This window comes from Rhinolophus sinicus, chromosome 1 (assembly GCF_057876585.1).
Source record: "Rhinolophus sinicus isolate RSI-liver-muscle chromosome 1, RSI-T2T, whole genome shotgun sequence".
In the NCBI taxonomy this organism is placed as follows: domain Eukaryota; kingdom Metazoa; phylum Chordata; class Mammalia; order Chiroptera; family Rhinolophidae; genus Rhinolophus; species Rhinolophus sinicus.
Window position 1 is genome coordinate 212,257,928 of NC_142501.1, and position 27,154 is coordinate 212,285,081.

Genomic DNA, 27,154 nt, shown 5'->3' on the forward strand with positions numbered 1-27,154 from the left:
GTGCTTCACCAAGGGGCTGTCCTCCCCAGCCTAACCCTCCACCCATCGGAGCAGCATCGCCCCACCGTCCATGTCACCTGGTGTCACCTCCCACCCCTCCCTCACCACACCCTCCCCATCCCACGTCCTGTGGATTCCAGCTCCCAGATGTGTGTCCTGCCCTCCCTTTCTGCCCCTCCCCACTTCACCCTGTCGCTTTAGGCACTTGCGCCGTCTTCCTTAAACAGTTGTGGCGACGTGCTCCTTCTGTGTGTGCTGTGGTCCTGGCGCCATCTAACACTTTTCACGCAGTCACTCAGCTAATACACTGAGGCAGCACTTTCCAGATGGGGAGACAGACCTATCTCCCGCAGAACCCTGCAGAACCCCCTCGAGAGGCCACCCACGGCCTTGGCCTGGGTCCAGGCAAAAGACTCCATTAGGAATAGGATGCAAGCCACGGGTGGAGTTTCAAATGCACATTAAAAAGTAGAAACAGGCAACATGAAAAGACCTGGAAGAATCTTAAATGCATGTCACTAAGTGACAGAGCCAATCTGAAAAGGCTACATACTGTGTGATTCCAGTGACATGACACTCTGGAAAAGGCAAAACTGTGGAGACAGTAAAGAGATCAGTGGTGGCCGGGGGTCAACAGGGGAAGCGGGGGGGGGGGGTTAAGGCAGTGACACCCCTCTGTGTGACGCCGTGATGGTGGGCATGTGTCATTACACCGTCCAAACCCACAGAATGCATACCACCAAGTGAGCCCTGATGCAAAGAAGGACTCTGTGTTATGACGTGTCAGTGTAGGTTCATCGACTGTAACAAATGTCCCAGCAAGTGGGGGATATGGATAGTGGGGGGCAGTGTGGATTCGGGAAATCTCTGTATCTTTCTCTCAATTTTGGTGTGACCCTAAAACTGCTCTGAAACATTGACTCTATTAATAAAAGAAACAGGTGAAATTAATCTTAATAACAGATTTTGTTTAACTCAGCATATCCAAAATATTATTTTATAATAATGTGGTAGTATAATAATATTAAGTCACCATGTGACAGTGTGAGATTATAATGAGATATTTTACATTCTTCTTTCCTGCTGCCTGGGACACCGGCATGTACTGGCCCCTAATCGTGCGGCCCACTTCCCAGCGTCCCCCCAGCGGTGCTGCGTGCAGGCAGGCCCAGATCTGTGTGGCTCTGGGAGCTGTTCATGCCCCGCCCCGCCCCCGTCTTCAGCCTCTGGCCCCGACGTCTCTCTCACTGCCCACTGTGGCCATCAGCTGCCTGGGCACTGCTACCCACCCTGCTCCTAGCTGCACCTCGGATCCGGCTCAAATGCCCACCTGTGGAAGGCAGAATAATGCCCCCCAAAGATATCATGTCCTAATCCCTGGAACTGGTGAGTGTGTCACCTGACATGGCAGCGGGGACTTTGCAGATGAGATTAAGTCAGGGGTCTTGAGATGGGAGGTGATCCTGGGTTACCCGTGTGAGCCCCATGTAATCACACGGGTCCTTAGAGGAAGGAGCCACTCTCCCCTGTATCTAATGCCTGTATCTAATCCTGAAATCCATACACATCACCTGGTCGCAGGGAGGACAGCATCACCAAGGCCATCCTTGAGTCCATAGGCCAGGCCCACAGCTAGCACTCAGGTACCAGATCCACATGCTGTGTGACCTTGGGTGGGTAGGTAGCCCTCTCTGGGCAACAATTTCCCACTGAAAATGTGGGGACTGTCTAAGCACCAGCACCCCCATGTGAACCTGCCTGATGGGGAGAGACCCCCCTCATCTCAAGACAGTGTCAAATTTCCTGTGAGGGCTCAGTGTGGCCAGGAGGAGGGAGAGAGGGAGGCGGAGGGAAGCAGAGCTCGCTGAGCACGTCCTCTGTGTCCCCCACCTTCCCCATCACTCAATATCCATGGCATTTCCAAGTTCTGCTAACTGCACCCGACAACCCCGAAACCAATCTACACTTATTTAAATAGAAACTAAGGAAACCAGACTTGAAACACGGGCAAACAGAAACGTGACAGGCCAGAGCCATCCTAAGCTCCCCCGGACCCCAGGCGACCCCACCGCCCATCTAATCCACCACCCCATCTTGCTGACTCTTCCTCCTAAAACGTTTACATTCCATCCCACACCCCACCCCACCCCCTAATCCAGGCCCTCCTCTTCTCCTGCGTCTATGAGTGGGGTCGCGGTGGGTCCCAGGCTCAGAGGAGAGGGAGGCCGATGCTGGCTGGGCAGACCTCACCAACATGTGGTGTTTCCCTTCCTTGTGGCTGCTGTGACAAGTCACCACAAACTTAGTGGCTTACAAATGAGACATACTTACTATCATACAGTTCTGGAGGTCAAAGCCAAGATGGGTCTTACAGGCTAAAACCGAGGTGTCTGCACCTTCTGGAAACTCCAGAGAAAAATCCTTTCCCTGACCTTTCCCAGCTCCTAGAGGCCGCCTGCCTTCCTTGGCTGGTGACCCTTCCCTCCAGCTTCAAAGAGCGCCCCCCAGTCTCTGCTCCATTGTCACATCTCCTTCCACTAGTCAGTCTCTGGGGGTGCCGTCTGCTCCGAGCCTCTCCCAGCTTCTGATGGAGGCTGCAGTCCTTGGTGTCCCTTGTCTGTCTCCATTGTCACATGATGCTCTCCCTGTGGCTGTGTCTCTGTGTCCAGATTTCCCTGTTCTGTGATACCAGTCATTAGATGAGGGGCCCACCCAGTGTCACCTCATCTTAACTTAATGACATCTTCAAGGACCCTATTTGCAAATGAGGTCACTTTCATAGGTTCTGGGTGAACATGAATTTGGGGGGAACACTATTCACCCAGTACGAATGGCTTCCCCCCAGCCAGGCACATACACTCTCTCTTCCTTCCTTCTGCTCTGTGTGTCCCAGGGGCCTTCCTGCCACTCTGTCTGAGACAGCAGTGCCACTGTTTATCCTCCCCCCCACACACACACACACGCTGTTTCTTCTTCCCAGCCCCTGGCACCTGACACATTATATTTTTGCTGACGTCTTTATCACCCTCCTCCCCTCACCCCCTTAGAACATTAGCTGTGGGCAGCAGGGCCTTGGTCAAACCCGGCAGGTGCCCTTGGGCAAGCAGGTGTGAGCAGGTGGGGAACAAACAGGGAGGAGGCCAGATCCTGGCCAGGCTGTGGGCTTGCAACCGGTGAGTGTCGGGATAGGGGAATAGAAGTGGGTTCTGAGGTGTCTGGGAGGCAGAATCAATCAGAGGTCTTCCAGATGGCTTGTCGGGGTGGGAGGGAGCGGGGAGCGTCCAGGAGGCCCAGAGGTGGCTTCCGTGCATCCAGCCATAAACACAGCCATTTGTTTCCGGGCTCTAGAGTTTCCTGGGTCTCCAGATCGATCCTCCGCTAATGGGCCTCTGGCTCCCTCCTTCCCAAAGAAAATCAATTCTCTGAGGTTTGGAGAGTAAGTGCTTCCCTAATTACTCCTCCAGGGGCCTTCTCTGTTCTCTCCTGCGGGTCCTCCCAGAGGAGGGCGAGGGCAGCCAGAGGATGAAGGGTCCTCTCCTGACCAGCAGGAGGGCACTGGCCCTGCTGGTCTCCCTGGGAGTGGGGGCGGGGGGTAGTACTCTGTGCCCTGGCCTGAGAGGGACCCTGTGACCCTGAGGCCTGTGAGGGACCCGACCTCTGGGGACGTGGGGCCATGCAGCCACTAAGCCCCGATTCAGTAAACACAGGCCTTCTTCCTGGAGCCTCAGTTTCACTTGCTGATTTCGGGAGGAGATCTATCCACATAGAAACCACTGAGGATGGGTTATGGAATGGAAGTGAAATGCTCCCGGTGGGTGGGGTGTTTATCTAAAGGGGCTCCAGGTCTCCCCGCCTGTGCCCCCTCCTGGGCAGCACTGGGCAAGTCCCAGACACACAGGTCTCCCAGCTCTCGGTGGGCCCGGAAGGGGGAAGGGGTGCCCAGGCCGTATGGTGGACGCTGGGCCCCAGTGGTGCTGGGGTCTGAGGACAAGCACAGACTCGCCGGGATCCCAGCCACCTGCCCCTCACGTGTGAGTAAGCTGGGAACCCGGCCCACGGCCCTGGAGCTCAGCGGTGCCTAGACCGAAAGTGGTTAGACATGCACAGGCCCTGGTGGGGAGGGCACCATGCACCGCAGGCTCCTCAGCTGCGGGCTCCCTTTCCTGTCCCTGTCCCCAACGTAGGTTTCGGGTCCTCACCCATCGGAAGACTGGGCGGCTCCAGGAGAGCCCTGGAACCCACATTCCACGTCAGGGTGGGATGGACGTGCCGCCCGCCTGAGGACCTGGCGTCCCTCCAGTTCCCAGCCTGCCATGCTGTGATCACAGCGCGTTTTCGTGGGGTGATACTAAGGAGTGTTGGTTTCAGGGTCATTGGCACTTGAAGCTTCAACATGGAATCAATTCCACGTCCCGATGTGTCTGTCACTTCCAAACACACATGTGAGATTGCCCTTGGTGACTTCTCTCCGCCTCGTGCTGTGGCTGGGGGTTCAGAGTGCTTGGTGACTCCCGCCTGCACTCCCACAGTATAGACAGGAAAGCGGGTCCGCGGGCAGGGAGGGCTGGTCTCGCCATGCTTGGGGTATGATTTCAGCCAGGGCTCTGGTGGCTGCCATGTCCCCCGGGCCCCTGCTGTCCTGTGGGCAGCAGTCAGGGTGGAGGGTGCTGGTCCCTGGAGGAGCTCAGGGTCCAGAGTGGGAAACAGACGAGCAGACGGGTATTATGAGGCCTGGGCCTGGTGGGGAACCTTCTGGAGAGCAAACAGGACGCAGCCAGCTCTGCGTGGGACAGGCCAGCGCTTACACCCGGCACTGGCCACTTCTTAGCTGAGTGGTTTCAGGCAGGAACCTCTGCCCTCAGAGCTCCCAGCTGCTCTTCTGGTCACCTGCGAGAGTCTCTCGGGGTTTTGTGCGGAGGCAGAGATGGAAGGAGCCAGAAGTGTCTGGCACATGTGAGGCTCTCCGGAACCAGCGAGATGCAGACGCAGTAGAGGGCTGAATGAACTCATGGACAGGGCAGAATACTGTGGACCGCCTGGACCGCCGGCCGAGGGGAGGCGGCTCGGTGGGGGGCTGGATGGCATTCAGGCACAGGGCCCTGACGGCACATCCCAGCTCCAGGCCTGAGTGAGTGCTCGGTGTCTCTGATAGAGCCCAGTGTCCTGCTGCCGCCGGGAGAGGGGGGTCTGCACTCGGGGAGGGGGCCCGTGGGCTGTGCTGGATACCATGCGGGCTCCGGAAATCTGCCCTGGGGAGGTGGGTCGCTGACCGCTGTCATCCTGTTCCCCCAGGTCGTCGGACTTCGGGACGTCCTACAGCAAACTCACCCTCCAGCCCGGCTTCACCACCATCATCGACAGCTTCTACATTTGCCCGACCAACAAGAGGAAGGTACGTGCTGCGCCCGGCGCCCGCTCTGCACAGCCAGGTGGTCCGGCTCAGGGACCCCAGCCTCGGCAGCCACGTGTGCCTCCCTGTCCGCCGTCACCACGTGCGCCTCCCCGTGCAGCTTGGCCACGTGCGCCTGTTCCTCCAGCATCTTCCCCACCCCACCCCCGGTTCCGCCTTCACCCGCCGTGAATGAGGAAGTTTTAAGCGACCAGCGGGCCTTGCAAGGAATGGCTCTCTGTGCTCATCTGGTGCCTCTGTCTTCTCCTGCCCTGGAGGCAGCACCGTGGGCCAAGTGGTGCGGCGTGGGGGCCCTGGGTGGGTTTGGGTCCTTGAAGGCAGTGACAAGCACTCCCCGCCTGCTGCAGGGTTTTGTTCATTGGTTTCGATTTGGCTTTGAGTTTTAGCTGAGCTTTGCGTTTGGTCTTGTTCTGAGCGTGTCTGCCAGCTTTGCTGTCTGCCTGGCCATGGGAAGGGGCACTTTGTCGTTTTAAGGCTACCAGCCCAACAGGTTCCATGAAAAGAGCCTTTTGCAAACCCATGTGGCTCCTGATCACCTGGGGACCGCAGGACAGGGTCAGGGAGCTTCCGGGACAGAGCCGGCCCGTGTCCTTGACTCCATCCAGAGAGCAGCCGTGTCACAGACCGGGACCGGCAGGCCAGGCTCCTCATAGGAAGTGGGAGGTAACCACGGCTCGCACAGAGAATCGTGCCGCTTGCTGTGGGTGATGAGAACCGAGACACCGGCGTTTGCTTCCCCGGGCGGCCCACGGGTACGGGTCGGGGCTCTGACCACGACTGAAGGGAAGGTGGGACAGCGTAGACCCCCGTACACCTCCGAGTGTCCCAGAAAGCGCGTCGTGGATGCTGGAAGGCGTGCCTTGGGGGCACTCAGGGCCCCCAGGGTGACGGTCGCGCTGACTGCAGACAGATGGTCAGAGCAGTCATGTGGCAGGTTCTGCAGGAACCAAAGGCCCGTCACAGAGTCTGGGGACCATCAGGACTGAGATGCACAGGGCCGGTCACCAGCGCTGTCCAGGTGACCTGAGGTACTTTTTAACAGGGCGGCATCTTTGTTGTGGCTGCTCGTTCGCGGGCTGTGAAAAGATTCACGAAGCAGGTAGAAATACAGAAGGAAGATTATAAAGTAAGGGGAGTGTCATCTGGGCAGTCTGCTGAGATCACTGCATTGAGTCTTTGTTTCGTCTGAAGTTTCCTAATTTCTAACCAGGATGTAAATTGCTTCGGTCTGTAATGGAGTCTTCTGCTGAGTTCTGCTTTGTCCGTTGGGGTGGGGGAAAGTGGGGTTAGCCAGGAGGGGGTCCCACGCAGATGCAACCAGCACTGGGCTGAAGTAAACAGAACCATTGCAACTGCACAGTAAGTCTATGGGAAGCAGAGTCATGACGTTTGGCAGGAGGAGAGGTAGGCAAAGAAAAGAGAAAAACACTTTCTAAAAGTCCCAAGCTCACTTTCACTTGCTAAGTCAAATTATACCAGAGGTCCGAATCTCAGCATAGAAGACTTAGTGCCACCATTACAACCCTTCCTGTCTTATCAGTCTTTCTAAAGCAGGTCTTCCCCCCCCCCCCCTTGACTTTTCCCTGTGAAAGCTTCCTGATGGACAGAACTGGAATGCAGGGCTGGGGAGGGCTGCTGGGGCAGGGAGATGGGAGCATCTTCCTGGGGGACACGGGTCTGCTTAGAGCGAAAGGACTGGGAATGAAGGCAGGGAGGGCTGTGGGTTGGTTTTCACCGGCCCCCGTTTCATCCTAGAGCTGCCCTCCGGCTTCACACGCGTGACCTCGCACCACCCCACACGGCACAAGGAAGGAGGCATTGTCATTCCCTTTCCAGGGCAGAAGACTGGGGCAGGGAGGTGAGACGTACCCGTCACACAGCTGGTGGGGAGGACCTTGGTCGGACACTTGCTGTGCAGCAGCGAGAGCACGTGTGAGGGAAGGAATGACCCCCCACCACATGCAGCCTCCTTTCTCTGGATGCCCCTGCTCCCTGAGCTGTCCCCGTCCCCAGTCAGGCTCCGCTCCATCCCCGCCGTCATGATAGCCAAGGTGGGTAAAGAGACGGAGCTGGAATCAGCCCCTCACTGTCTGTGCGCTCCCCAGTGTCCCTGAGTGCAGAGCCGCCCGCAGGCTGTGTCCGCCATGGTGGTGGTCATGGGATTGGGGGTCTCTGAGGCCGTGAGTCAGAGGAAGCTTCATGCGGACAGCGGTGGGGACAGATAGACCCTGGCCCTGCCCAGGGCCGCCTGGGACACGGTGTGGGCCCCTCCGAGGCTGTTTCCTGCCTGTAAAGCGGGTGCTTGGGGGGTTCATGACATATACATGTCACGGGCAGGGGCTCGGCAAACAGGTTTCCACGTGGGCAGGCAACGGGCGCCAGGAGCCAGGCAGCAGTGTCGGCCACCGGGGGCTCGACAACTGCACTGCGGGGAGTCCGACTGGGGCTCTTGGCAGGGAGATGTCTGTGTCTCTGAAAATAGGCAGAACAGCTGATTGGCAGTGCCTGTGAGAGGTTATTTGATAATTTGGACATTTAGCCTGGAAGTGTTGTTGGGGGTGGAAGGCGGGGTCTGATGGGGACATGTGCCCGGTACAGGGGCTCAGTCATGTTAAAGGAGTAGAATGAATGAATGAATGAATGAATGAATGAATGAATGAATGAAAGAAAGAATGAATGAATGAATGGATGAATGAATGAGTGGACAGCAGCAGGTCTTGCTGAATGAATGCTATTGTTGCATTGCCCACTGGACCTGGGAGAACAGGGGCAGAGGGCCCAAGGGTGTGCTGGGTGGAAGGCCCCACACCTCACCTGGACAGGTGGGCCCAGGGCTCCTTCCTGGGGTGGCTTGGGGCACCCGGCGCTTGTAAGGTGGTCTGCGGGAAAGTGCCTGGACTGGGGACCCCTCTGCTCAGCCCAGCTCTGCCCTGACCCCCAGTAAGGGGAAATCAGGGAGGTCCCAGGTGTGTCATCTCTACATGGGGACAGCGATTGAGGGGAGACTTGACAGAGAAATGCCAATAGGCTGAATGATGGCTCCCAAAGCTGTCCCCTTCCCAATCTTTGGAACTCGCACATGTCACCTTCTGTGGCAAAAGGGGCTTCTCGGATGTGATGGAGTAAAGGATCCTGAGATGAGGGTCTCCTGCATTGTCTGGGGTCTCATGCAGTCACGGGGTCCGTAAAGAGGGGGCAGGAAGGTCAGAGTCAGAGGGGAGATGGGGCGGCGACGATAGAAGCAAGAGGTTGGCGTGTGTGAGGAAGGGCCAGGAGCCAAGGACGCGGAAGCCTCTAGAAGCTAGAAACAGCAGACTCTCCTCGAGGCCCTCCAGGAGGACCCAGCCCTGCAGACACATGGGTTTTGTACTTCTGGCCTCCACGACTGTGAGAGTAAGTTTCTGTCCTTTGAAGCCACTGAGTTTGTGGTACCTTGTTACAGCAACCACAGGAAGTGAATGGAGTGTCATTTTGGGGTTGGCTGAGGGGTGGGGGTGGAGGGGAGGAGGCCAGCTGTCCTGTCCCCCTTGCCGCCCTGTTGCCCTGCTCACCACACATCCACCTGGAAGGAAGCAGCCGTCCCGTGGTCCCTCCTTGTAACCCATGGACCTGGATTCCTGCCGGACACCAGCAGGGAAACAGTCACAGCTCCGTCATCTGTCCCTGCTCCGACCTCTCACTGAGCTACCCTTCTCCTCAGGACTGAACCAGCCTTCCCTCTGGAAGGCCGTCCTCTGCAACCCCCGACTGAAGGCACCGACAGGCCCACTGAGGCATGAGCTAGTTGCCTCAAAGACTGCAGCTGTCTGTCTGGGGTCAGTGAGGGGGCAGGAGCAGTGCCCTCTGCTGTGCCACGTGAGCTGGGCAGTGGTGTGGGGCCTAGAATGTGGCAGACGGGAGGGCCAGGAAGAGGAAGGACGTCGGGGTCCCAGGGGGCTGGGCCTCAGTCTACATCCGTCCCCAGAGCTCTGGCTCTGGAACCCTGCACCAGGTCTGAACCAGTGGCCAGCACCCGCCGGCCCCTGTGTCCTACAGAGCACAAGTTCATTACCAGTCACAGGGCAAGGTGGCAGTTCCTTGTCCGACTAACAAGGCAGCCTTCGTCTCACTGAGACGCTCCCAGCAGCCTGAATGAAACGCCAGCCCTCTAGTTGAAGAGATGAGACTTGTGCATTGTGAGGCTGGGAACAGATGCTGCCACGGAGAGCAGAGACCCGAGCTCCAGGCTCCACTTCTCAGGAGCAGGATAGCTGGGTAACCAACTGCCTTGGCTCTCCATGCCTCAGTTTCCTCGTCTGTAAAGTAAGGTGGTAACAGCTGAATGAGGGTTGCATGAGCTGGTGCACGTGAGCGACCTAGAACAGGGCATGGGACACAGAGTGCTGTGTCCCCAGAGCTATTCCTGCAGCGGAGGGCTCTCGGTGGGTGCAGCTTGCTTTGGTTTGGTTTTAAGTGCACTTTGAAGCAAAAAAGCCACAATCACTGCCACAGTTACAGAAAAAAATGAGACCATGTCATACAAGGAATGGGGGAGCCATGGGGTCTGGTGAAGGTGGAAGGAAGACTCGGGCGCCACGCTGGCCCTCAGACCTCTGAAGGGCAGTCCTGGGGGGCAGGGAGCAGCCCAGGCAGACTGCTCGGGGGAGACCGGATCATAACCAGCTCCATCTCCTCGGTGGTGCACAGCCTTTAGCACTCAGCGAATCCTGGGGAAGCACGCATGGAATGGGCTGGGACCCTTCAGGGAAAGAGATTTCCGTTTCAGATAAAGCAGGGTTTTCTTTCATCGTTCCATTAATTTATTCACTGTTCAGAGTTGCTTGATCCCTAAGCCACCCCGGTGGTCATTCACATGTGCCAGGCTCTGGGCTAGAAGCAGACGTCAATCACATTCAGTTATTAGGGGGAGGCGGGGCATGACTTGGAGGTATGCATCTCACCTCCGATACCCAGGTGAGAAATACAGGCTTGGGGAGGCGGGGAGATTTGTCCAAGGTCACCCAGCTGCTAGATAGCAAAGCGTTCACCCATGCAGTGAATATTTATATATTGAGTGTCTCTGTGCCTGACGTTGAGCAGGGATTCGAACCTGGGTCTGCTAGATGCCGAAACACCCTCTGTCATACGCAGCAACGGTCTAGGGAGCAGAGGGGGTCCCCCGGGTCTGTGCAAGCCCAGCCCAGCCCACCCTGAGGGAGGTGGGGCCACTCTGTATGTGCCGTGGCTGCACCGGCTGAGCTGTGTGACTCTAGGCAGATCATATTTCCTCTCCAGGCCTCAGTTTCCCCATCCACAGGTGAGACAGTGGAACTGGAAGTTATCCAAAGCCCCTTCTAGATCGGACATTCCTCTTCCCCTGGTCTCCTTCCAGCGGCTGGTGGATAAGACACCCGTGGGCAGGACCCCACTCCCGTCTGTCTACTGCCTGCTTTGGCTTTCTCCCCGGCAAGAGGGTGGGTTTCACAAGGTCTCCAAGGTCACCCTCCACACCAACAGCTATCCACTCAGCAGGTGTGGGCCAAGGCCCTACTGTGCGCCACGCTGCCTTCTTACTGCTCAGAGAGAGAGAACCCTCCGTCCAATCCTGTAGACATCTAATGCGGATTAGCACCTACTGTGCGCTGGGGTCCCTTGCTGGGCACTGGGGTGTGCAGGTGAACTGGATAAACAACTCTGACCTCTAGAACCTTTGAGGGTCTGGTGGAGCCCTGAAAACCCAGTGTCTCCTGCTGCATTTTTGTGGGGCGAACAAGAGTGGCCCCCAGCAGAGAGGATTCACCCTGGGTGAGTCTGATCTGAGAAAAGGTGGGGCTCTATTTGCAGGGGCACCTGCGGGAGCGGGGGCCAGGCAGCCCTTACCTCTCCTGCTGCCGGGTAATGGATAGGTTTTGTAGGAAGATGCGAGTACTATTAAGATTCCATTTAGCAACAATTACAGGCCAAGCAGCACTTTATAGCTTCTTAAGAGACCACTTTGAAAGCTGCCTTACAGAATAAATTCTCTTTTATTTCTGTGCTGCTCAGGGTCCCACCCCGATGCCCGCAGGGAGGGCGTCCTGCTGTTTCACAGATGACCCGAGACCCTGGGGGCCCTGACAGTCCCCAGACATGCCCTGTAGGCTTTCTGTGCTGCCGGCAGTCCCCACATGAGCTCCGGACTTGGCCCTGGAACACCTTGGCAGGGAGAGGGTGTGAAGGCACGGCTGGGGGAGCTGGCCCGGGCACGGAATTGCTTTCAAGTGTCATGGTTTATGTTAAAAATTCATGTGAATTTTCATTCACAAGAATGTTCCTGTTCTGAGCCCGGGACCCCGCCCGGCCAGCACCATGGGCCCTGGCCGCGTGAGTCCTCGTCTGTGAAGTGTGGGGTTGGGAAAAGACCGCCGTCCACGCGTCTGCTTGTTCATTCTGCTCATCACCCGAGACGTCTGAGGAGGTGCCTTGTGCCAGGCACTCGGGATGGGGTGCGAATCAGACCAGCTCTTGCCTGCAAGAAGCTCTAAGTGTCGCAGAGCAAACGTCCGCTTGGAAGAGGCTTTATTTACCCTGGTGGGAGTGGCCCGACTTCCGGGGCCCTTTACGTGTCAGGCTCCTGACTAGGGGCCTCGTGCATGTTACCTGTAACCCTGGCAACCTCCCTGTGCCACCTACCAGGTGAAAGGGAGGGGGCCCCGAGAGGTGCAGTGGGCCTGTGTCCTCCCCAGACACGGTGCTCTGTGTATCAGCTCTGTGTGCAGTAGGTGCTCAGTTAATGCCTGGCCTCTGTGCCCGCCCACAGCCCACTCCCGCCTTCAGTGTGGTTCTCTCCTGAACAAGGCGGCCCGTGGGCCAGCACCACACCGTATCCATCTTTGTCCCCCCAGGGTCCTCCCGGGTGACCGTGTAATGGGCACTGAGAGAGGGAGACGAGCCCCGGAGTCTGCTTCCTGAGACTGGAATGCAGCCAATGTAGCCAAACATGACTCCCCAGCTGGATGGTTTGTGCAGGGCCAGCGCAGGGCGGTGGGCGATGGGAGGGATGGCGACTCCTTACACCGCAGGGGGCGCGGTATTTCTGTTCCCTGTGTCTGTCTGCATTTCAAGCAGCCAAAGCTGAGAATGAACGGTCTGGACTGTGCCGTGGGGGGTGAAAGGTGCCCCTCTGGGCCTCGACTTCTGCACCTGCAGACAGAGGTGCAGGCCTCCTGCAGCTCCACGGCCCTCCAGCACCGCTATTTATGTGGCTGTGGCTAAAATATGGTGGTGGCAGCCAGGGGCTTTGGTGGCAACTAGCAGAAACCACTGCGGGCCAGCAGAGGCTGAGGGGTCTATACTGGAAAGACGTCAGGTAGACTCGAGAATGACAAGGCGGGTGGTGACATGTAGGAAGCAGGGAGGCTGCAGGGACCTATGGAGCTGCACAGCTGCCAGAACAAGGAACCCCGGGACACCTACCCTCGTGTCTGCCGCGGACCATGTACTCGCCCGCTTGAAGGCAGGGGCCTTGCTGGGTAGTTCCAACAGGACAGTCCACCGTGGAGGAGTACGTGTTCTGCAGGAGGGAAGTGGGACGTCTTGCCAAATACAGGGGACCACATGTTCATTGCCACCTGGGAGAGCAACATGTCCACCTGTCTGAGCCTCTTTGTTCATTTGTCTGACAGGACGGTGGGTATAGTGGGAACACCAAGTCCGGGAGGCCAAGACCTTGTTTCAGATGCGGCCCTCTGTTTACTAGCCAGTGTGTCCTTGGGCCTGTTATGTGACCTCTGGGCGTCTGGTGACAGCAGCCTCTTGCGATGTTTAGTCGCTGTGTTATGTCTAATGCACTGTGGTGTGTTGAATAACGCTCCCTAGCAAAGGCGGCCACGGCCTAATCCCCAGAACCTATGAATGCCACCATAAATGGTAACGGACTTTGCAGAGGGGGTTAAGTTAAGGACCTTGAGATGGGGGTGAGCCTGGATTATCCACACAGGCCCAATGTAACCACAAGGCTCCTTGTAAGCGGGAGGCGGGAGGATCAGAGTCAGAGAGACTGGAGATTCTGGGCTGCTCTGTGAAGGTGGAGGACGGGCCGTGAGCCAAGGAATGTGGGCGCCTCCAGAAGCTGGAAAAGGCAGGAACAAATTCTCGCCTGGAGCTTCTGGGAGGAACCAGCCCCGTAAGACTCACTTCAGACTTCTGATTCCAAAACCGGGAGACAACTTGTCAGTGTTGTTTGCAGCCACTGAGTTTGGGGGGATTTGGTACCGCAGCCACAGGAAACACACACACACACCACTAGCGCTTGCTGTCACTTCCCTAGCATTTCAGAGGCTGTCCAGGCACAGTCACTGGGTAGAGAGGCCCCGTAGCAGGTTCCCAATCAACGCCACTTCCCTCTGTCCCTTCTCCGTAGGAGGCCTTGGAGGACTTTGGCCACAGGAGGGTCCCTCTGAGAAGCAAAGACTGTACACCTGAGACCCTCGGCCGGTTGTGGGCGTTCTAACCACTCGGAGGCTCTAGTCTTTGTCACAGTCCTGGCCACTCCCTCCTCCCTCGCCTGGCCAGGGAGCCTGTGCGTCTGCTGGGTGAGGACCTTGCACTTCCCAGAATCCTGGCGGTCATCACTCGCTCAGGCCAAGGAACTGTTAGTAGCACCATGGACAGGCCAGAGGCCGCAGGGTGGGCGGGACGGGCTGCCCGTCCAGCTCTCAGCCTTGGTTCCCCACCCAGGGCTATGAATGGGCACCTTCACTTTGCTCTCACGCGGCATCTTTTCTGTGTAGAGCGTCTGAGTCAAGCTTGTGTTTGTTGGTTGCACTAACAGGTGTGGTGACCGTCAGTGACGTGGCCTCTCTTTCCCACTCCTTTGGTCCCAGAAGTTTTGGTCACCCCATCAATTGCTTTTAACGTGCTTTGCAGGACATGCTGGATGGAGTGATACAAAATGTGACTGAAATTCTTTAGGGAAAGGAACTCCTGTCGCCGGTCCCCCCTTTCAGCCATGCTGTCCCCGCTTCCTGCCCTGACCAAAAGGATTCTTTCCTAAATGGGGTTCTCAGGCCAGAGCACTGAGGCTTGTACTGGCAACCGGCTGGTGCAGGTGTGGACCGAGCCCCTAGTCTGTGGGGCTGCTCACCCCTTTCCACTACGGATACAAATAAGGCCCCTTCGAGGGTCCTGCCATTGCGAGGCTCACAGTGCAGGAGAGAAGAAAGATAAGGAAACAGGTGGTCCTAGCACAGGGTGGGTCACGCATGCCGGCGCGGACTGTGACATGCAGAGGTACCTGCCCCGCCGGGCAGCCAGGTGCCCACCCACCGGCTCAGCTCTGATGGCATCTATGCTGTGCTCTCATGCCTCAGGGTCAGGCCGGGTGGCGGGGTGGGGCCGTGAACTTGTGTCAGGTGTGAGTCCCAACTCCCTCACCCCAGACCTCCACCATTTCTCCCATGTGGCTGTGACCTCGAGGCAGCCGGTAGCCTTTCATCAGATGACTTTTATGTTATTTAAAAAAATTGTTTAGCACCTTCTGGGCTGGGTCCCAATTTGTGAAAGGAGACAATGATTAGGTATGTGAATAAACTGTAATACACCAATGATACCACTGTGTAATTACTCGGGTATAAGAGAATAATTACTCGGGTAATTATGCTCCAAGCGTCAGTGCTGCCTGCTCTGCAAATTGTGGCATTCTTAATGGTCGCAGGCGCAGTAAGTATGCTCCACGCGACCCATAAATAGATACCTAAGGACACGGCTGAGATATGAATTCTAATTGTCATGTAATTAGAGAGCAATTAAATAGTTACTTGTCCCATATAATTTAGACATTATATGTCCTCCAAAGTCGTGCTACACTTTTAACAAAGTATAAAACTGGCAGAGAAATAAACACCTTTCTCCCCGAGAGTGAGGGCCCACGTGAGTTGGGACAGGTCGCGTTTCTATAGGCCCTCAGCAGTGTGTGGTATCCCTGACGTTTCTGTCCCTGAGCTGACCTGGCGTTTTCCTGCATGTTACATGGAAGGTAAAGATTCCCAGAAAGGCGTCCTTGCCCCTTGGCTACCCCCACCTTCACCACGACAGAGTGGGATCCTGCACTGAGACCTGGGCTGGCACAGGAAGGCTGCCAGGGTGGGGACCTCTCCAAGGGCGCCACTGATTTCTCAGACAAAAGAGTGTCAGCTCCTGTCCCAAGCTTCCTCAAGTTCTCCCTCAAGTGACTATGAAGACAGAGCCTATGTAACTGCCAGAAACAGGACCACGCTAAGAACGGAGACCTTCTACCAAGTAGGAAGTTCATGGGGCTGAGCGGCCCTGCCAACCACGAAGAAGCTGGGGACCTTCCATCAAAGGCCCAGCTGGGTGGACATCTCCGCGAAGGGACACTGCTCACGGGAGCAGCCAGCTGCTTTTCCTTTGCAGCGTTTCACCTTCCCCGTCCAACACCCCAAAGCTCTGTAGTCCTTCCATCTATCAGGCAAGAAGTGGGGTGTGGGGACCACTGTGGGAGGGGTACATGCTGTGATGTTTGGTCCCCATAGAAGTACAGTCGGTGTGGGTGGCAGACGGAAGTTTAGGAGAAAGGACGGCGGTGAAGCTCGGCTCCCTGAGAGAAGGAACGGATAGGAAGGGAGCTGTGGGAGTCACAAGCACTTGTAAGACAACAGAAATTTCAGTGACAGAACTAAAGGCATTTTGGAAGCATGAGCGAACAGAATGGACCCCACAGGAAAAGTGAGTCAGTGATGGGAGAATGACCTCAGCAAGTTCTCACAACTGAGGAGGATCTAGAGAAAGGGATGGTGACGAGAAGGGAAGGGGAGAGACAGCCTGCCTGAGACCACAGGTGTTTCCACATAGGCCTGCAAGGCGCCTGGACCAGAAGACGGGGCTGGGGGCGGGGGAGTGAGCGAGTCTCTGAAGTTAAGCCCTTGCTAAGCCTGTCCTCACATTCTGAACTTTAATTATGAGGGGATAACATAACTGTCATTTTTCTCAAAAAAGAGAAAATATCTATAAAAGAATGAAACTCAGGCCATTACAGATATGTTTTCAGGATTAAATTCCAAAATAATAAAATGGACTTCAGTGTCTGCAGATAAACGTGGGAAAGATACGATCTCAGAATTTTGTACCCAACTCAGCTGTCACTTGTAGGTCCAAGGGATAGAGAGGCATCTTCAGAGAGCAGAACATCCTAACTTATAGGTACCTGTTTCTAAAGGAAAATGCCTTGGGAAGACATTCTGGTGGCGGAGAGATGGATTAAGCTCAGCTGGGGAAAGCAGAGAAAGCCTGGCATGGAAGCCAGTGGGGAGGACCAAGGCTGGGCACACACCAGCTTCAGCTTAGGTAGTGGTTGTTGTTGCTGTAACACTGGGCAGAAACCAAATGCACGTGTCATATATACATATATATATATATATATATATATATATATATATATATATATAAAGAGAAGCTATCATCCAAAATATGGTTACTAGTAATAAAGACGGAGGTTTTGGAAAAGGGGAGGAAGGAGGTGAAGGTGGGTGGAGGAGAAGCTTCTGGACCCCTTTCCTGACATACAGGGAAGTCAAAGACGCACGTCATGCCTTACTTTAGTAGTTGGCAAAGTAGGAGTTGAAGAATGCTTTTTAGAAACTTGAAATAATATTTCTTGGAATCCAGTCAGGCGGCCCATTGGCCATATCACTGGAGAAGGTAAAGGCTAGTAAATCGGCCACGTGGCAAAAGACAGAGCACAGGAAACAGTAAGGAAGTTTATAAAACAAAGTAACAAATCTAAGACACACATCCGTCATGACCATAGAGTACACGGGGACTCCATGCCCTTGATCTCCTAAGCGGAGCCCTCAACATCCCGGGGAGGGAAGGAGCAGGGATGGAGGACGCCAAAGGGGGACCCTCACCTGCTTTAAAATACTCCTGGAGTCTCACCTGATACACTTCTGATGCTAGAAGAGTGGGTACTGGTGAGCCCAAAGTGCTTTGCAAACCATAAAGTATGAACGTTGTTTACTATCATGGGGCGGGGGGGGGGGGGCAGGCTGCATATAAATCACAGCAGTGAGTGATTTTGTGGCATTATTTGAGGGACTATGAGAAGGAACTACACCCCTCCCCGCCCCTGCATGTCTTCTCCAAGCTGGTCTACACGGCCCCGTCCACTCTCTAGGGACATCTTTCCTAGGACATAGCTCTGATGCTAGACGGTCCGCCATTAAGGTTTTAAGTCCCAGAATAAATTTAGCAAACACCTTTGAAGAGTCTGTAGGTAGAAATTTAGAATATGTGGAGAGAGGAAGATAAAAAAGATTCCTATCCTGTCCTCAGAGCACTTTTTAGGGATAAAATTATTTATCTTTACTAAAATATATTTAAGAAGATGCCAGTAAATGGAGCCTATCCTGTGTTAAATGGCCGTGTGGGGGAGAAACAACAAAGTCAATTATCCTATTCTTCTATGGACAAAGCAGTTCCACATAAAACACCAACAGGTTTGTTTCAACCTGGTGAGCTCATTTAAAAATTTATATCAAAGAGCAGCAGACACAGAATAACTAAAATCCTCCTGAAGGTCAAGTTGGGTGATTTCGTTTACTATAAACTTACCAAGAATTGTTACAATGATCGGCAGACTTTGGAAAGACAAGTTGACCGATGGAACTGAATCAACTGTGTGAATATATACGGAAGTTTTAGGCGCTGCTGGTTGTGGGAGAGGCATGGGCTGTTTCACATGGTCCCAGGACAGCTGGTGGTGCACTTGGAAAGAAAATGAGACTGAACCCCTGCCCCCCACTACATCATCCATTCCACACGAACACTCACATGTGAAGGCAAGACGATAAAACTTTTGGAAGACAAAGCAGGAGAACATTTTCATGACCTTGGTATAAGGAAGGATTTCTTCACTGAGACAAAGATCCCATTTGTCTTTGGACGACTTAGCACTTACACTCTGCCTGTGGGGACCCGAGGGCACTTCCCATGCCTGGCAGGGACACAGGGGTGCCGAGTTAAGTGCCAGCCTCGGGACTGGCCAAGCTGTGGGAGCCCCGAGGAAGGACGTCTGCCTTAGAGAAACGCTGTGTGGGCTGAACTGGCCAGGCAGGGGAGCAGGAAGGGCAGCCGTGGGCAGGAGCAGTGGAGGAGCCGGTGGAGTGCAGTCCTGGTGTGGGGGGCTGTGTGAGGGGCGGGAGCCGAGTGCTTGGGGGGCGCGGTGCTGAGGCTCAGGGGAAAACGCCCAGACGTCCTCGCGGCCATTGCCTGGAGCCCGCTGCTCAGACTGGCCGTTCTCTTGGTTAAGCGCAGGTGGACAACGGGACAGTCGTTGTCTGGCCTGTGTCCTGTTTAGGCCTCTCCTGGAAATCAGAGTTCAGATCTAAAATACGCAGATGAACTGCGAGGACCCCTTCAATGTAAACACTCCCTGTGTACAAAAGTGATGGTAATTGCATGAGACAGATCATTCCAGAACCTCTGGCTGTTGTGCGTGTGTCGCTATTAAACTGTCTCATTTTAATGGCCACTTTCCCAAGGAGCGGTTAGCTGCAATCCCTCCGAAATTGTCCGCAAATGACTTCAAGTGGGCAGCATTCTGATGACACTTTCTAGCAGGGGCCGGTTCCAAAGACTCGCACACAACCCGCCCACCTGCGTGAGCTGCAGAGCCCAGAGGAAACCCCAGCCGCCCCATCCACCAGTGCAGGCAGGTGAGAAAGGGCGATGTGAGGACCTCCACTCAGCAGTGTCCTGGCCAGTCTCTCACCCAACGCCAACAGATGGGGAGACGCACCGTTTCTTCACTCATCCATGCAACCGTTTAGTGCTGCAGAAGCAGACAGAAAGAAACAGACACCATCCAGAAACAGACATTCCCTGAGGGAAAGTGGCATTGAATCAAATAGACACGTGTTCCCAAACCTGGTGGCTAAAGGAACAGCACCAAGTGTGAGGAGAAAGCACAGCTTTAAAATCACTCTAGTAGAGGGTCATGGGGACTGTTCCTTGCAAAAGTGGCACTTGAGCCTACATCTGAAGGTAGGAGTTACACAGGTGAAAAGGTGGGGAGGGAACAGCAGATGCAAAGGTCCTGAGGTTGAGAGACCAGGAGAAAGGGCAGTGTGGTGGCAGGCCGCTGAGGCAGAGCCCTCTGGGGACACTGTTCAAAGGGAATCGATGAGAAAGGTAATTAGCATAGCAGCTGCCCACCAGTAAAAGATGTTTCTGAAGTGGTTAGGGGTCCTGGAAGCATTCTGTATGTTGCATACTCCACTCGTTTCTTAAATCGTTGACTCCTAAGAGAGAGACTGCAAGACGAGACCAAGGCCCAGACTTAAGCTGCTGGAAAAGGTCCACAAAGTCCAGTTTTTGTAAGAAGAGTATAGCTAGCTAAGTCCAAGAACGTGAAGTCACGCAGCTAGGCTCCAGAATTTGCTGTCCATCGTTCCTTTCCTTCCTTCCTTCCTTCCTTCCTTCCTTCCTTCCTTCCTTCCTTCCTTCCTTCCTTCCTTCCTTCCTTCCTTTCCTCCCTCCCTCCCTCCCTCCCTGCTTCCTTCCTTCCTTCCTTCCCTCCACCTCTTCACCCACTTCACCTGTGCCAGGTACACACTGAGGCAGTCAGTCTCTGCTCGTGGGGAGACAAGTGTGTAAACATCACATTCAGGAGAGCGCTTGTTGTCCCATTGCAAATGCCTCCTGTGGGGACACCGAGTAATGTACCTTGTCTGGAGGGGAAAGGGGTTGGGTGAGAGGCTTCCCAGAGAAGGGACAACCTCCCAGGATGAGAAGGATCAGTGGGAGGCTGAAAAGAGGAAAAAGTGCCTGTGGCAGAAACTGCTGTGGAGGAAACTGCTGGGCGAAGGCTCAGAGGTGTGAAGACTCAGCGTGGGTCGGGTCCCCGTGGAGGCGGCGCGGGGTAGCCTCAGTGTATCAATTATTCATCAGGAAGCCGGTGCTTCTAAAGTGTCGGCAGGGACTTGAAACTGTATTGAACCTATTTACAGCCTTTGTCACTGAATTCATTTCATTTACTTCAACGAACCAATCGATCGATGGACCATCCCTCCTAGTGTGTACCTGAGTCTTTCCATCTTCCTTCCCCTTACAACGATCCTCGGCTCGTCACCCACCAAACGCTGCCAGTCACCTCTGTATCTGAGCCCCAGTGCCTTCGTCTGTCCATTGGTGCTGGTGACACTGTGCTGGCTTCTGGCGACTGTGAGGTCCAGGTTTCCCATGAAGATAAGGAAAGGCTGTGAAGGCTCTCCATGCTTTATAGATGCGAGGGCTGTTTCTCTTTGTCACACGTATGAAGCAAACAGAGATTAAAAACCCAGCTTGGAGACTGAGGGTTGGACTAACTAGTCTGGGCCAGATTCTGTTATTATGATGATAACCATTTGTTCATGCAATGAATATTACCTGTGCTTTTGCTGTGTCAAGCACCTTTGAAAAGGGTCGATCCTCCTATGTCTGAGCTGTTTGAAGCACCTAGCTCTGCAAATGGCTCTGGGACCCCCAACCCTCGGTGCCCTCGGTGCTCTGACAGGCGCAATGGCTGGAGCTGAGGCTGGGCCCCACGATGGTTGTCCCGGGGAAGGTCTGGAACTGGGAGCTCGGTGGCAGCGTCCACGTGGAAAACAGCTCCTGTCTCTGTCCTGAGCGTGTTACATTCATCAGCGCATTTCGTGATCTGTCACCTGTTTTGCAGACAAGGAAAATGAGGCTCAGAGGGGCAGGTGACTTGTCTACAGACAGAGTTAGTGACAATGGGGCTCGTCCCACCAGGTGGGACGCTGTTTCTTCCTGTGTCCCTGTTCTTCGGGCAGCACTGTGGGGAACCCAGTCTCTGGGGTGCCCTGTCCTTGACCCGCACTCTCCCGGGAAGGGGCTCCCTCCATGGGGAAGGGCCTCTCCCTCCTCCCCCATGAGCTCCGCTCTGCCCTCAATGCGCAGACTGTGTGCCCCACCTTCCCGAGGGCTCGTGGTTCCTGTGCCCACCCATGTCCCAGGGCTACCAAGGCTCCTCGTAGGACCTGAGCCCCTGAGCTCAGCACAGACCTGGCCAGGCCGGGGCGATCTCTGACCCGGGGAGATATTCCAGGACCTGGCCTGGCTCTGGGAAGCTGGACTGAAGTGGAGACACTGTAGGGAAACAACGGTGACACGGGCACCTTGAAAGGGGCAGGCTGAGGGCAGGGCATGCCCGGAGGACCCCGGAGACCGGAGCCCTGCCAGCCGAGGAATCCCGCCAGGCTTCTTGGAGGCCAGGCCCTGAATGGTGGGGTGAGCACTCTTGGACAGCAGAGGCCCCCAGGATGGCATCGGGGTGGCCGGGCTTGGCCGATCGCCATGTGGCTGGCCTTCCAGCTGCATGAGCCTCCCCTGGCGGGGGCTGTGGGGCCGCAGGGGGTGGCACAGCACGAAGGGTCTGCATTCCAGCTCCCTGTGCGAACTTGGACACGTTCCCTTCCCTCCCGTGCCTCAGTCTCCTCATCTGTAAAATGGGGATGACAGCTCCCCTCACCCAGGTGGTCGTACAAGACGAATGAGCCGCCCCACAGGCTGGGCCATCCACACAGATCTACCTCTATCGTTGGAATCACTGGTGAGGTGCGACCTACACCACACTGAAGGCGGGGGGCGGGGGGCACTGCAGAAGCCGAGGCCAGAATCCTGGGGATATGTAGTGTTCCGACAAAAATTCTCATATACACAGGTTAGGCACGCAGGAAAAATGCAGCCACCAAAACAGCTCGTAATTACCTTTATCGGCCTGTTTGCTCTGTTTCACTGATCCCCCTCCCTCTCCGTGGTGGCCGGGCTGGCAGACGTCCGGCAGACTGCTGGGGGGTTGGCAGTCTTCAATTACTCACTCATAGGAGCCCTGAAGACTACCCCATATTATGGGAAAGGGGCATGACGGGCTGTTTTTCATCAAACAGGTAATTTCTGAGGAATTCTTTGGCTGGAGGCAGGGTGGTGGGTGGGAGCAAAGAAGATGGACCCAGTTGTTGGACACACAGGAGCTATGCCTCCTGTCCCTGGTGGCCCGGCCAGGCGGCCCCGGTCTCCCACCTTTAAGGGGATTACAATGTTTATTCCGTGAGCTGATGGGAGGAATGACCCACAGAACGCCCGTCCAGAATCTAAGACAGTGGCGGTCTCCTGCTCTGTGTGTGTTTGTGCCCAAATTGCCTCTTTTTTAAAAGACACAGTCATTGGATAAAGGGTCCAGCCTGCTCCAGTGTGACCTCATCTTAACTAATCACCTCTGCAAAGGCCCCACTTCCAAGTAAGGAGATGAATTTCGGGGGACACCAACCCAATACACGGCCCTTTAAAAATGTTCAAAGAAAAATCTTAGTTCCCCGGCCACACAAAAACAGGCAGGTGTCATCCCTCAGATGGCGGTTGGCTGACTCCTGGATGACGAGGGAGGGGTGAGACTGCAGGGTGGGGGCAGGGACAAGGTCACAAACGAAGGGCACGTGCAGACGCCTTCTCACTCCCGCTCGTCGTGGAGCGTGCGAACGGCTGCCGTGTGCCGCGTGGGCCAGGGCCCCTCAGGACCGGAATACAGCAGCCAACACAATGGACAGCTGCCCCTCGCGGAGACTTCATCCTTCATTCCCACTTTACCAACAAGAAAACTGAGGTCCAGGGGAGTATGTGACCTGCCAGGACATCTGGGACTTCCGCTGGCACAGCAGGTGGCTGGGACGGGGCCCCCAGTTCCCTGGGTCTCTGAAGTCCTCGTGCCCCCGTCTCCTGTGCTCTGTGCCTTCTCCCCGTCGGCCGGACGTCTCGCCGTTCTCATGCTGAGCAGTCTCCTGGGGCTCATTTTCTCTGCAACGTGGGCTCTTGTTAGTTCACACAGAGCGAATGTGATCCGACCCCTCACACAGGCACAGATCACGCCTGTTATCTGACGTGCATCTCTGTGTTCTAGGATCTAAAACAGTCTAGTCACTTAACTGTTGTCAATACAGAGGACCTCCCGCCACGCAACACGAGTGGGAACAGTTGGGCTGAGATGTCAGCACCCCGATTCCACTGAAATGGTATTTGTTGGAAATTGCTATATGAAACATAAAATGTCAGGTTAATCTGATGACATGTTTTTCCTTTGTGTTCTTAAGTTTTTATTAAAAATATAGCTAACATACAATATTATGTGAGTTTCAGGGGTACAACACAGTTGTTCAACATATATATACCTAAAGAAGTGCTCACCATGATAAGTCCAGCACCCATCTGACACCGTACCTGCTGTCACAATGTTATTGACTATATTCCCCGTGCTGTACGTTACATCCCTGTGACTATTTTGTAACTACCAATTTGTACTTCTTACTCCCTTCACCTTTTCACCCGGACCCTCAGCCCCCTTCCCATTTATCTCGCCGATAAATCTAGGACCCCTCTGACACCACACATAGTTATTACAATATTATTGACTATATTCCTCTTGTTACACCCACATCCCCATGGCTACTGTGTAACAGCCAATTTGTACTTCTTAATCCCTTCTCTTTTTTTCACCCATTCCCAACCCACCTCCTGTCTGGCAACTATCAAAATGTTCTCTGTATCTATGAGTTTGTTTCTGTTTGGTTTGTTAATTTTGTTCTTTTCTGCACATAAGCGAAATCACATTGCATCTGTCTTTGTCTGACACTCCACTCAGCACAATACCCTCCAGGTCCATCCAGGCCGCCACAGATGGCCAGGACCCATTCCCTTCATGGCCGAGCAATATTCCATTGTATCTATGTACCACCTCCTCTTTATCCAGTCGTCCATTGATGGACACCCAGGCTGCCTCCACATCTTGGCCATTGTAAACAGTGCTGCAATGACCATATGGAGGCACATGTCCCCTCGAAGTAGCATTTTGGGTTTCTTCAGATTAATATCCTGAACTGGGATTACCTTTGTCTCTTGTTGTAGCCTTTGTTTTAAAGTCTATTTTGTCTGGTGTAAGTATTGCTACCCCAGCTTTTGTTTGTTTGTTTGTTTCTTTTTGTTTCCATTTTCATGAAATAAGATTTTCTATCCTTTAACTTTCCATCTGTGTGTGTCTTTTGATCTGAAGTGAGTCTCTTGTAGGCAGCATATGTAGGGATTTTGTTTTCTCATCCATTCAGCCCTCCTATGTCTTTTGATTGGAGCACTTAATCCATTTACATAGATATGTAGCTATTGCCATTCTATTAGTCATAATTTTGACTTTTTTTTTTCCATCTTAAAGAAGTCCCGCTAACATTTCTTGTAATACTGGTTTGGTGGTGATGAACTCCTTTAGCTTTTTCTTGTCTGGGAAGCTCTTTATCTGTCCTTTGATTTTAAGTGATAGCCTTGCTGGGTAGAATATCCTTGGTTGTAGGTCCTTGCTTTTCATCACACTGAATATTTTGTGCCAGTCCCTTCTGTCCTGCAAAGTTTCTGTTGAGAAATCAGCTGACAATCTTGTGGGAGGTCTCTTATAAGTTACTAGTTGCCTTTCTCTTGATGCTTTTAGGATTCTCTCTTTGTCTTTAACCTTTGCCATTTTAATTATAAAGTGTCTTGGTGTGAGCCTGTTTGGGCTCATCTTGTTTGGGACTCTCTGTGCTTCCTGGATTTGTATGTCTATTTCCTTCACCACATTAGGGAAGTTTTCAGTCATTATTTCTTCACATATGTTCTGCATCCCTGGCTTTCTCTCTTCTCCTTCTGGTACCCCTATGATACGAATATTGTTATTTTTGATGTCGTCCAAGAGGTCTCTTAAATTATCCTCATTTTTTTTGGATTCTTTTTTCTTTTTGCTGTTCTGATTGGGTGTTTTATGCTACCTTATCTTCCAAATCGCTGATTTAATCCTCTGCTTCATTAAACTGTTGTTAATTCCCTCTAGTGCATTCTTCATTTCAATTATTGTATTCTTCACTTCTGACTGGTTCCTTTTTATGGTGTCTATGTCCTTTTTTATGCTTGCTGTCTCTTTGTTGAAGTTCTCACTAAGTATCTTGAACATTCTTATAACCGTTGTTTTGAACTCTGTATCTGGTATGTTGCTTGCCTCCATTTCGTTCAGTTATTTTTCTGGAATTTTCTCCTGTGCTTTAATTTGAGGTGCATTTCTTTGTTTCCTCATTTTGGTTGCCTCTCTGTGTTTGTTTCTATGTATTAGGTAGAGCTGCTGCATTTCCTGCTGGGTGGCCATTTGTAGTAGGTGCCCTGTGGGGCCCTGGAACAGTCTCCCTGGTCACCTGCTCTGGGTGCTCCAGGAGTGTCCCTTGTGTGGGTTGTGTGTGCCCTCCCGTTATAGTTGAGCCTTGATTGCTATTGACATATCAGTGGGTGGGATTGATTCTCAGGCTGATGGCTGTGGAGTTTGGCTACGTCCACAGCTTATGAGCTGCTGTGTTGGGGGCTTGTCACATGAAGCAGGATTCACCTCAGTGGGCTCTGGTGCCTGTTGAGACCACCCTTTGGGTGTGCCACTTGTGGGACTAATTGGGTGGTGCTCTGCTGTGGTCTGAAACCAACCTCCAAGTATGTTAGTTCTGGGCCCTCTTGGGAGGGGCTCTGGTACAGCCCAGGTCACCCACTGCCTGTGATCATCGGGGACTACCTGGTAGGAGCTACAAAGTGATCCACGGTAGTTTGCCACCTGTGCTAAACTGGGAGGCATGTGGCAGAGGCCTTGCTGCAAACTGAGGTCAGCTGCCACCCAGACCAGGCCTGGGGTAGCTCCGCAAAAAGCCAGGACACCTGGAGGCCTGCTGCCACCTGCCGGCTCCCTTAAGTTTCAGAAGCAGGTAAAACCTCGTGTGGTATATGAGTTGGTTGAGGCAGGGTCTCAGGGAGTCACTAAGGTGGGAAGAGTTGTGGTCACCAGGTTAATATAGATTCTGGTTTGGTGCCAGTGCTGAGCCTGGAGCTACTCAGCAAAAGTCTCAGAGCACACCGAGGCCAGTTGCTGCCTGCCTGGGGTCTGCTGGACTGCAGTCGTTTCCTAAGAAAGAGTGCGATGCATGCGGGGCTGGCTGCTCATGACGTGCATGAGTTGGGTAGCGCGGAGTCCCACCTGAGTCAGCAGGTTGGAGCAGCGGAGCTCACTGGACCAATCAGATTCAGATTTGGCCGTGTCCGGGGAGGGCTCAACACAGGCAAGATGGCGTCCGCCTGCCGGCTGCACGGAAAGAATATTCCTGACTGGGAAAATGCCGGCTGTCCTCTGATCCTCTCCCAGAGCCACACACCTCAGTCTGCCCCCTGTATGTCTTTGCAGCCCCTGAGTCACCCTTCTTCCACTGGAGCCCCAGGTGGTGCCTGCAAGCGAGTGAGTCTGTGCGGGCCCTTTAAGAGGACATCAGGTTTCCTGCAGCCTTCTGTCCCACTTGCAGGGTCAGAATGTCCTCTGTTTTTCACAGCCAGATGTTGGGGGGGCTCCTCTTCCTGGCACCAGCACTCCAGGCTGGGGAGCCTGGCGTGGGGGGCTGGGTCCCTCGCTCCTCTCGGGGGAACCTCACGGCTGAGATACCCCTGCTGATTCTTGTCCGCCATGGATGTTTGGGGCCCTTTCTGCGTCTCTGTCCCGCCTACCCGTCTCGATGTGGCTTCTTTATATTTTCAGTTATAGGACTTCAGTTTGGCTAGACTTCAGATGGTTCTCCAGGTTGATTGTTCTATAATTTAGTTGTAAAGTGTTCGCGGAAGGACGCAGACACACTGTTTATCTACTCCGCCATCTTGGATCTCTCCTCCTTTTTG

The 27,154-nt window shown here is 54.2% G+C and overlaps 1 protein-coding gene across 3 annotated transcripts in view; it reads left to right on the forward strand.

Moving 5' to 3' along the window:
- SORCS2 (sortilin related VPS10 domain containing receptor 2) overlaps nt 1–27,154 on the forward strand; it is a 426,038-nt gene that overhangs the window by 277,991 nt on the left and 120,893 nt on the right. For all 3 annotated transcript variants that reach the window (XM_088793080.1, XM_019748208.3, XM_074320821.2), the window contains one exon: nt 5,293–5,392. In XM_088793080.1, the coding sequence (XP_088649206.1) occupies nt 5,293–5,392 (100 nt within the window). The remainder of the gene's footprint in view (nt 1–5,292; nt 5,393–27,154) is intronic.